The sequence below is a fragment of the Leptosomus discolor genome, chromosome 3 (assembly GCF_034619465.1).
Source record: "Leptosomus discolor isolate bLepDis1 chromosome 3, bLepDis1.hap2, whole genome shotgun sequence".
Taxonomy (NCBI): Eukaryota; Metazoa; Chordata; class Aves; order Leptosomiformes; family Leptosomidae; genus Leptosomus; species Leptosomus discolor.
The window spans coordinates 16891726-16902595 of NC_141393.1; the positions used below are offsets into that span (position 1 = coordinate 16891726).

General features: G+C 41.8%; 1 protein-coding gene across 1 annotated transcript; it reads right to left on the reverse strand.

Moving 5' to 3' along the window:
* Positions 1-281: 281 nt before the first annotated feature.
* Positions 282-461, reverse strand: TUNAR (transmembrane neural differentiation associated intracellular calcium regulator). Its single transcript, XM_086463468.1, has one exon. It carries the CDS (start codon positions 426-428, stop codon positions 282-284), a length of 147 nt encoding a protein of 48 aa, XP_086319594.1. The 5' UTR covers positions 429-461.
* Between the last annotated feature and the right edge of the window lie 10409 nt (positions 462-10870).

Sequence of the window (10870 nt, forward strand, 5' to 3'; positions counted from 1 at the left end):
ATTCCTTCAAAGCTACAACTTACATAATGGCAGTCATTTTCCCACAAACTGAAAACCAAACCAAAATGAAGAGGGCAGGACAGAAGAGTTAAGCTTGTTACTGTGTGAAAAAGTCTTGTTCTATTAGTTGTGCTTCAGCCTTCGCTGCCTGCAGGCAGTGCTTTTATGATGAGTTGATATAATACAGAGTCAATTCTGGTTAAACAACTTGTCAATAATCAGCGATGTTTGTCGTCACTCTTAATGGCCATTTTGTCTGGTCTATTTGCATGCCTTCTAGTTTACAATGTTGTGTAAATATACACAAAAATGATCACAATGAGATTCAGAATTGTCCCAATAATTCCAAGCATTGCCAAGATGGTTTCTTCTTTGCTTTCCTTTTCTTGACTGCCTTTATCTTCTTCATTTCCACTAGTGATTACCATCTTGGTGGCCAGTTTCTTTATCCTCCCCTTCAGGATAACCTAGATTATGGAAGAAAAACATCAAAATGGATTGTTATTTTGAGTTTCTAAACTCATATTAATAGTGGAGACAATTGCAGAATTTTTGCCTCATAATGCATTATATTGAGAATTCACTTAAAAAATATTAATATTATTACTAGCTATTTAGTAAATGCTTAATTTAAATGATAGTTCAGCTATCCTGTAGATTACTTGTAACCCTCCATAACACTCGCTGCTTATGTGCCAGCAATCATTTTTAACACATATAACTCACTTGCCATGTGGTTATAAAAGTGGTTAGAAATGTACCGATGAGGTGTGACTCCCCCAGCATCAGCGGGGACTTTGCCTGCATTAGGACTGCAGGAGACCATCTTGTTAAGTTGCAGAGACCCTAGATTTACACTTCAGTACCAAGAAGCTTGTGGGTGAGGGAGAGACTTTGGGAAGACTTTGTTTCTTTTTAATAGGAAAAATCACCAAAGACAAAGGCATTTTGTCTCCTGACGAGAAGGAAAAGAGCAATGACTTCCTAATAAATAATTCAAAATAAAAGCAAAACTAAAATAACATCCATCTTGGCTTTTATTTTCCTCATTCTTAATGTACGATGAAAAGTTACTTGCAGCGCAGTGAGCTGAAATGTATTGATCTGCCCACAGGGAGAATACAGCCATTTCCCAAGCAGCAGCCTCAGCCTCTGAACTGCTTAAAAAAAGAAGATTCTTCAAATGGGGGACCACACCTGACTCCCAGCACTGCTGGAGCAACAAAGAAACACTAAGACCTGGGTAACCAATTGATTGTTCAAATTAGAAATGGATAAATTATATTTACCTGTGCTTATCTAACACTGCAAATTCTAATCTCATGAGCAAACCAGAGCTCCCCAGAAAACTGAAAAATGTTAGTTGGTTTCCCAAAGCCAACTGATCTGCCAGCATCTGGGTCCAGACGACGCCCTGCTGTTGTCTCCCAAGCTGTAAGCTATGTCCCATGATGTTCCTGCTGGAGGAAGCAGTGGCAGGATGTAGCAAAAAATGTTCCGCAACAGCTTCTGCTTGTAGGCAGGGTTTGGTTGGAGGAGAAAGCAGGCACAGGTGCTTCCCTCATTCCTCCCTCCACTAACCTGCAGAGCAAAACCACTAGATCCCATGCAGCATGGACGTTCAGGGTGGTGAGGTGTCCCCGAGAACAGGCCATCACCTGCACGGGCACACATCACCCCCAGCAGATCTCACCAGAGGGGAGCCCTGACCTGCAGCTCGGTGGAGCTCCTGGGCTGCACAGCTGCAGAGCAGCAACCAAAGTACTGAAAAGGTGGAAAGGAGGGGGAGAGGCAAGGAAATCCTGCGATGGATAGACAGAGGAAAAACAGAGAATCCAGACAAAACAACCTGTATTTTGTCACATCTGCAGGTTGTTCATATATAGGACAGCTGGCAACTTCCTAGGATGGGCGTCTAGTTGAATCCCAGCAGCTACAAGTGACTGGTGGTGACTAAGGCAGAAATGGGGGTCTGCAGAGGTGCCACTGGTCTTCATGCTTACGCTTGCATTAGCATTTACGTGTTTTGTCTTAACATCACCAAGTGATTCAGAGGAAAACAACAACGAGGGAGTCAGTAACCTGAGGGCACCCACGGCAGACACAAGTCAGTGGGAGCCAGTGGTGCCAGGCAGAGGAGTACTGTACCAGGCATCAGGGCATGCTCATCCAGCAGATCTTCAGGTAACCTGTCTCAGGAAAGCAAAGCTTCAGAGGCACCAGGTACCTCCCAGGGACATTGGCTGCTGCTGCCCCCCTCCAGGTTCCCTTCTAACCCTCAGAAACTCCCTGATCTCCACAGTTTCTCCAGCCACTGCCACTTGCAAATCCTCCTGCAGGACTTACCTCTTCTAGCAGCAGAACTTTGTCTTATTTGCCCCCAGCTGGTGTCCAGAGGAGGGCTTGGTTGCATCTGACAGATACCCTCCCTATCTTATTAGTTGCCACCCTACAGTCAGTGATGTCTTAACAAGTAAATTTGCTCTGGGAAGTCACAGGAGAATTCCTATCAAAGCCATTTACATTAACCTCACAACCCAAGCACATCCACTCTGTGTGGCATTGGACCACAAACCCACATCCCAAGCTATGACACACAGCCATTACTTCACCCACAAAGCCATGAGTCATTTGGATATCATGTTCCTTTCCCCTTCAGTAACTGGGACGTTTTCCCTCTGGCCAAATGTTTGCATTTCACTGTTTATTCGAAAAATCAAGTGGGATCATAAATACAATCTGATAAAATTCCAGGCCTGGAATGCAAAGGTTTGAGGGGAGGGTGAACTACTTGTTGGCTGGTTCCCACAAAAGCAGAGCACTCTTCATTCAGTACTCTGGCTCCCACAGAAACATGGCCATACCCAAGCATTTTGTGGGTCAAGCACTTCTGGCTCTGAAAAAAAGCCAGGGGAGGTACAAAAGGTCCCTGCATCCTGTGGTTTGCAGAGTTTCCCATTCACATCAATACAAACCCATACAGAGCAGTGCAGAGCCCCAGCTGAGGTGGATTTGCACATGCACTGCATCCACTGACGCTCTTAGCTTCGCCATGGTGACTCTGCACCACATGCACTAGACAATCCTATTTCTAGGATTAATGTGAGCAAAGGCAGCATGGGAGCATCAGAATCCCTCTTATTAACATCTCCAGTCTTTTCTCAGTAATCCCAAACATTGCAGCGTGAAGTTAGTGTCAAACTCTCTCCTGCAGAACACTAGATACTAAAATTAACACAAATCTAAAAAGTAGCTAAATAATTCACAAAAGAAAAAAACCACATATCAACAGCCATTAGATATAAAGACAAAGCCTCTGGATTAAGAAATCCTTGAGTTTGTGAATTTTCTGGAAGATAAGAAAGTATTCTGGAGAAGTACCACCACATCCTTGCCTTGTTATTAAAGTGTTTCCCAGACACCCATTCCTGGTTACTGAGATAGAGTGGGTCCCTGGGCTGCATAATCTCTAATCTGGTGTTGTACAATCACTTTGCTCCTCTTTACAAGTTTTAATTGTTATCAAGGAGATACAGAGTGGTTTCAAATCCAGACACTGCCAATGCGATTCAGACTGTAAGATTATCTCTGTCCCACTAAGGGACCTCAACTGACAGAGAAGGTCCTCAACGTGATGCAGTGAAATATACATGAAGAAGCTGGTGACCAGGACATGATGAACATAAAGGAACAACAACGAGGCAACAGCAGTTGAGAGTTCATACATAGGCTGATGCACAGTGTGATTTGTTGGAGGTCATCTCTGTTGCTCCCGTCATGCCTACATGCTGCATCTGGGTCACACTATGATGCAGCCTGGGACTGCATGAACTGCATTCTCTTTGGATGAAACTGCACCCAAACGTGTGCTCCAGGAGCTCTTCATGTGCTATAAAAACTATAAAAGATATTTCAGTCCGTGGCAGCAGGGGTTCAGACAAAAGCTGGCGTGAAGAAAAACCCCCAAAACACAGGTAGTGTCGACACTGGCACCATTAATTTCCCTGGAGGGATTGTTCCAGGGGGTCCACACTGCTCACTATTTTATACATCACCTAAACTATGAGAAAGAGAGAGAGAGCGAGAGAGCACAATGGGCTTGGTATTTAGAGTTGTTTAACATTCAAACAGGACAAGACTGGGACCAAATACAATTATATTAGTACTTTGCCAAATATAGCACTGTTGAAATCAAGGTAAGCATTGACTTTGAACTGTGAGGAGACCAGAATCAAAATTACTTCTCCACATTTAAGGTCTGACCTTGGTAGAAGAGGAGCACTCTCCTTATGTCAGACTCGAGCCTTTAACCTTCAGAGATCTCATGCTCAGAGCAATAATTCGGCTGGCTGGGGTTTGTGGGTGTTTTTTGCTACTGGGAAAATCTTTGGTGTCAGTTTTAGCATAATTACTCCTATTAAGAAAATAGAAAAGTCTTCTGGCTTTCCAGGTACCTTTTTTCAGCCTTCATTATTCTCTTCTGGAAATTGATTTCATTTATTTGACATTGTTTTGTGTTTTTAAGATTCTTATGACACATTGTTCCTTTTATATTTTTCTGGTGGGACTTCATGTTAGTTAGACACTTCTTTTCCTTACCCTGAACTGCTGCTAAAACTGCTGAAACAAGAGGGATAGAGAGCACTAGATTTACCAGTTTCTTAATAACTATTCTTATTTAATTACTGCTTCATTAGGAAAGCACTTTCCTGCCACATCAAAATTAATGTGTTTCCTACTTCATTTTGTAAGATTCATCATTAACCTAACATCAGTCTTTTGAAAAGATATGTATTCTGAAAAGCCATCCACAAAATTATATGTTATCTATTTATTCTGCATTGCACAGTGGAGAAAAGGGCAGTTCAGTGGTTAGGACACTCCTTGCACTACTCACCTCCTTGCACTACTGCTGACTTCTTATATACCTATGGGAAATCCACTTAGTCTCTCTCTGCCTCAGTTTCTCACTTGTGGGAATCTTTGAAGAACAGCCTAGCCTATGTCAGAAAATGATCCATAACAAAAATGAGGCCCCACAAATACTTTCAAAAGACAGAGACGCTAATGCGAAAAATTTCAAATCCAACAGAGCTATAAAATATACCCACTACCGTCTCCCCAAATGTGTGGGACCTGTTGCAGATCACTGTCATTGCAAACAGTCCCATGAACTAGGCAAACATTTCTAGCAAAAGGAGATAATCCTTACTTGTCTCTTCACTCTCAGCGTGAACAGTGACTGAGCTAAAGGTGACGGCTTAGTGGCAAGGCTTTGGAAAAGGCAGCAGCAAGTGCACGTTTGTGAATTTACTGCAGTATGTTTGTCACATCACAGATACAAAGTACATCCTTCATGAAGTGCCTGGCCCGACATATCTGCCATCTTTTGAATATGCTAGCACCTTGACTTGCTCTTGAAAAGTTTTGTGATCCTAAATCATTTCTCTTCTAAGTCACTATTTATGAGCTCCCTGAAGAGGCTGCGAGCAGAGGGCGCAGCCAGCAGAAGCGGAACTCCTGGGAAGTCAGAGGAAGGGAGGATGATCCGGGCTCTGCGCTCCTCTGATCGGCCCCATGCTGTCATGTATTATCTGGCACTTTGAAACACAAGACTGAAAACTTCTGAAAAGCTCCCGGGGTCAGATGCTCTGCTGGTACAAAGCAGCGTCCATCCCCTGAGTTCATCTGGGCCACCTCTGCTTACTCCAGCTGAGGATCTGGCTCCTTGCATTCAATCTAGCCAGAGTATCAGCAAGCACAAATTTTATATTCTTAATCCATAATCACAGACAATCACCAGCCAAATTGTTTTGATATTTAAACTTGTTTACAGTCCCCAGGCTATTAGTTGTGATGACACATTAAGAGATAAGAAAGCTTTAATTTTCTATGGATAGTTCCACCCTCGGGGGATAAGAGACACACAGCCGAAACTTGTTTTGATTAGTAAACTGAAGAGGGCACAGAAATCATACAAAACAAAGTGTGAATTCAGATGCTGCTGGAGCTGACACCTTCCCTTATCTCACAAAGAAGTGCTCAAATTACCAAGCAGGGAGGAAAGGCTCCTCGAGGATTTAACCCCACTTGAACATCACAGCCTAGTGGAGTTTTGTTCCTTTCCTCCTAACAAGTACTTTTAACCTCATTTTCCTCCAAGGGCAGACTTGGGAAAGTTGAGGGCTTCGCTCAAGTCCTGGACAGCCCCCAGGCAAGATGCTGAGCAGGACAGTTAAGTGGATACTGCACTGCTGCTAGTGAGCTGTGGGAGGAAGGTAAACTTAGCACACACATTTGTGCTCATTAGTCCTGCTTCTAAGGATTACACATTGTCATATTCTCACTTCTGTGAAGGCTTTGCACTCACTACTGATCCTTGTGCCATTTTGACTGAATAAGTCCTCTCCTAAACTCTATATCAGTCAAAATCCTGCCCAGAGAAGCACTGATGGGTACAGGAACACACATTTGCATTTATTTTTAGAGCTGGATTTCAGGGAACTGAAAGGCACCGTATAAATGCAAGATAAGACCAAGAGAAGCTCTGGGGCCATAAGAAGCTTCACTAAAACCTCATTCAGATGCAGCAGCTTGCACAGGCAGTGTGCAGTACGTATGAATAGCAGATGAATCTAAATGGAATGAGCAGAAACTAATACATGGTAGTATCAGAATACCTAAGAAAAGCAAAGACCTGCCATAAGAGAAGGGAAAGGCGAGACAAGGAAAAGTGCCCAGGGAGAGGTCTTTCATTAGGGAAAAAGATCAGAAAGAGCAGGAATGTGAGCCGGGTTTGATAACACTCCCAGCAATGAGCGGAGAGACCAGTGCCTCAAGCAAAGAGGTGTCTCAGTGGAGAGAGGACACAAGCCCTTATAGTCCCCAAGCAGGGAAACAAACCCATATCAGGCTGCTGCTATGCTGTCAGGTTTTAGTCAGTGGGAAATACATGCTATTTATAGCACCATGGCCAGGATATTTCCAAAGCTCTCAGCAACGTGTGACCTCTTCTAGAATAAAGGGAAGCACTCAGCAGCAAAGAGGTTATTCTGAGAGGGTAGAATTCAAATAAGTAATGCATTACAGCACTCATCCTGCTCCCCACCATGGGTCTGATCCGGTTTGTTCTGGTAGCTGTTTGAGTTCCCCAGGCAGCTCAGAACTCAGAGGAGGCAAAAGCCAGTTTTAGTTTTACCTTCCTTCTCTTCATTTATATCTCTAGGACCATACATAACCCTGAAACACTCAGGATACCTAAGCTCTATTATAAAGAGACCAAATATTTTGAATATAAGCATCCTTAACTTAAAAACAAAGCTATGATCTATAGTAGAATAAAGATCCTTAAATACCAGGCTATTACTACAGACTCTCATTTACCTGCCTCTGTGCAGACAGTGCTATCCACAGACTCACTAACAGCCTTTGGCTCCTGCACCTACAGCAAGGTCTCCCGTACCAAGATTCATAAGACTTCACAAGTCCTAATTTGTGACGGCAACAAACCTGGCTGAAATGAGAGTAAGTCACTCTTTAACCCATAGCCCTCTCACCTTTCATACGAGACCCGCTATGAAGAATGAATTGTTATTGATCAAAATGAGCAGTCTATTTAAAACAGAACTGAAAGCATCTACTATTAAAAGTCCAAATTTCACAAATCCAGAGATGATTAATATTCTAGCTGGCCCAAACGGTGGTGAAATTTCAGTATCATTCTTGTTGGTTTAGACTGGCCTATTTTGTGTTCATGATACATTTTCCTGATACACAGCACTGTGCTTGGATGCTTGGTACTAGTGCTCAGAAGTAGAAGCATTTGATTTTAGCTGTTGTTGCAGCACACTCTTGACATTTTCCTCCTTTTGAATATTTGGTATTACTTTTCATATCTGCTGAGTCAAAAGAGTATTTACTCCCTCCACCTCTTCTTTATCAGCAAGAAGAGAGGAAGAATGACAGCATCTATGTTTATTTTGTTAGCATAAATCCCTCTCCAATGTGTGCAAATGCACTGGTTCTAAAAAATAAATACTGACTGTGTGTGCTCGATTTTCAGACAATTTACTGCTCTGTTGCAACAAACAGTGCTGAAAGATAAAAGTTGCATATTGTGGACACAGCAATGGGGAACAGATCTCTTAGGCTCCTTCTTCATAGTGTCTGCTGAGAGCCGCCCTGCAGAGCCTGAGGGTTTCCTGCCCCAGAAACAGCAGTTGCAATGGAGAAGAAGAAAAGAAACAAAATGTCAGCCCCTAACAGATCTTGTGTCTCACCACCACTCCTTTCCCACCAGCGGGGAAGGGACAGAAAGAGCTAGCCACAGTGGAGGTTTCCCAGAACTACATTATAAGATGTCCAGTAAAGGTCAAACATACCTGCACTGTTAGTGGGCATAAAAGTAGCCAAATGGAGCCAGACCACAGTCCAGCTGACCAGGTGTCCCCTTGCTGTTAGCTGATGCCAAAGGTGCACAGCGTGACTGTAGTAGTGCTTATCCCACCGTTCCTAACTAGAGTCCAGAAATCTGCAGCTCAAGGACTTCCTCCACCAGAGGAAGCATCTTTGGGTTTAATGCCCCGTCATGGATTAGTTTTCTATAAATTCGTCTAATTGCTGCTTGAACATGTTATAATATTTTTTTTCTATTCAGTGTCCTCTAGCAATGCCCTCAAAAGATAATTAAGGGACATCTGAAAAAGTACACATTATTTTAACTTGTTACTTCATTCCTCATTATGTAATTTAGGAAACAGTAAATAATCGGCTTTTATTCTGTAGGCCGCCATAGAACGCTGTAAGTCTTTTACCATATCCTTGTAGTCATCTTTTTTTGAGACCAAAAAATCCTGGTCTATCGAGTTGTTTCCTTGTACAGAAACTGTTACATGCTTTTGGATATTTTCCTTGCCTTTCTCTCTGCCTTTTCTAGTTATACAAGGGGATTTTGAAGCAACAAAGGACAAAAACTTTCTGGGCTTCTGGAGCCTGTGCACTGAAGATGTGTTGTACTTACTCCAAAGATTTTATAATTTATACATGCCAAGGTTGGTAGAAGGGACATTTTTCAATTAAAAAAAAAAAAAAAAAAAGGCAAACAACCCCTAACATCTCTCCCTCCCACACCCCAGAAATTATGATAGAATAAAGATTTGAAGTTTGAAGCCAGAATTCTTAGTCATTTGCCCATGTTTCCTGAGCTTAAGAAAGCAAAATAACAAAAAACTCTACAGTGAGCACTGCACCCCACAAAACAAAACAAAACAAACCAGAAAGCCTTAAAATTTGCATTTTTGCCCAGATAATAGTAACATTAGCTAAAACAGCTATGTGAAGGAATGAGATGTTAAAGCGTCTCTTTCCATCATTTCAGACCTCAGCACTTCATTTTCTATTTCAAGGGCATCTCCAGGGTTCTCTTTTAGGAACAAAAATACGTTGAAACCCTGTAAAAGGAAAAAAATACAATACCCAACTCACAGAGAAAGACAGGTCTCCGTTATCTGCCAGAAGGCACGTAACCTCTGTCATAAGCAATTTGAAGATCTGCCCTCATGACTGCATGTTGGAATGGATACTGAGCTGCTTCAGAAGACATTTAAGGAATATTAAGAGACGGAAATGTGACACAAATTTGTATTTTTTTTTCTCTGTAATTTTTCTAAATTCAGCCAAGGCCAGAAGATATTTTGGCCTATAATGGATCACACTACCTTTACCTCAGATGTGACCTCTCCTTACAAAACATACGTGCACCAGAAGCGCATCCAGAAGCCTGAGGGATATAACACTAGAGCTTGTCTAGAAAAGAGTTTTTAGTTTGTGGATACAATAAGAATCTAGAAAGTCTAAAATCTCCAATTTTACTTCCAACTATATCTTTATTCCAAAAATTAATTACAGCTACATTAAGGGACACTGCAAATAAGTCTAGCCAACTGATTTTCTGATTTGGTAAAGTTGTGTTTTTATAACTTAACTTTTTTGTAACTTTTATAACTTTTAACTATTTGGTCTGAAATGGTACATGCCAGCCATTTATCATGGAGGAAATATTTTCTGGGAAAAAAATCAGTTTACATGTTTATTGGAATGACAATTGGAAATCAATTATTTTTTATCCATATAAAAAACTGGCAAACTTTTCTGTGAAATACTCAAGTATCTTCACCTTTGGAGCAAGGACTGTATTCTCAATTTTATTGTAGCTGAGACAGATTGATATAAGTGCTGAAGAAGGTCTTGTACATCTGAATATACATTTGTTTTTAAGTAATCATTTTTGTAAAAGAAATTATCTCTTGTACTTTTTTCATGTTTAATATTTGAATAGCAAATGTTTTCAGTTTACTTTTAAGAAATAAATTCTTTCTTTGGTTTTTTTTTTGTTAGGTTTGGGGGGGTTTTTTTGATAACTAATTTTCAAAGACCAGCCAAAATGCCACACTTGAAGGTGATCCAGGATGAATTCAGCCTCCTTCTGTTCATGTGTTATCAGGCAGGCTTTAGCTAAGCACTACTCTGTCCACCAAATTCTAGTTTCAGTCAGAGCACAGCACATTTGCCATAGAAGAGGAGAAGAAAAAACTTTTGCTTGTAGGATGATTCAAATTTTTGCAGAATTTAAAAGGTGGCAGGAGAGTCCGGGAAGAGGAGCAGCAATCTCTTGTCTGCAGGCATGAGATGTTGCCCTGAGGAACGGGACAACTCATTCACATCACGCTTTTCAAAGCTGCTCCCCTCTTCTGTATTTCTGGGAGCCTGCCTTGGGCCTGGAGGCTTGGATATCTGCAAGTGGGGAGTACTGGCCATTGCAGTGGAAGCTGATGGGAGCTGCAGTATGTGCTGCCAGAGCCTCCCAAAAAAC

What these genes read in the sequence shown, in the direction of transcription:
- TUNAR (XM_086463468.1), bottom strand. Translation starts at nt 428, where the DNA reads ATGGTAATCACTAGTGGAAATGAAGAAGATAAAGGCAGTCAAGAAAAG.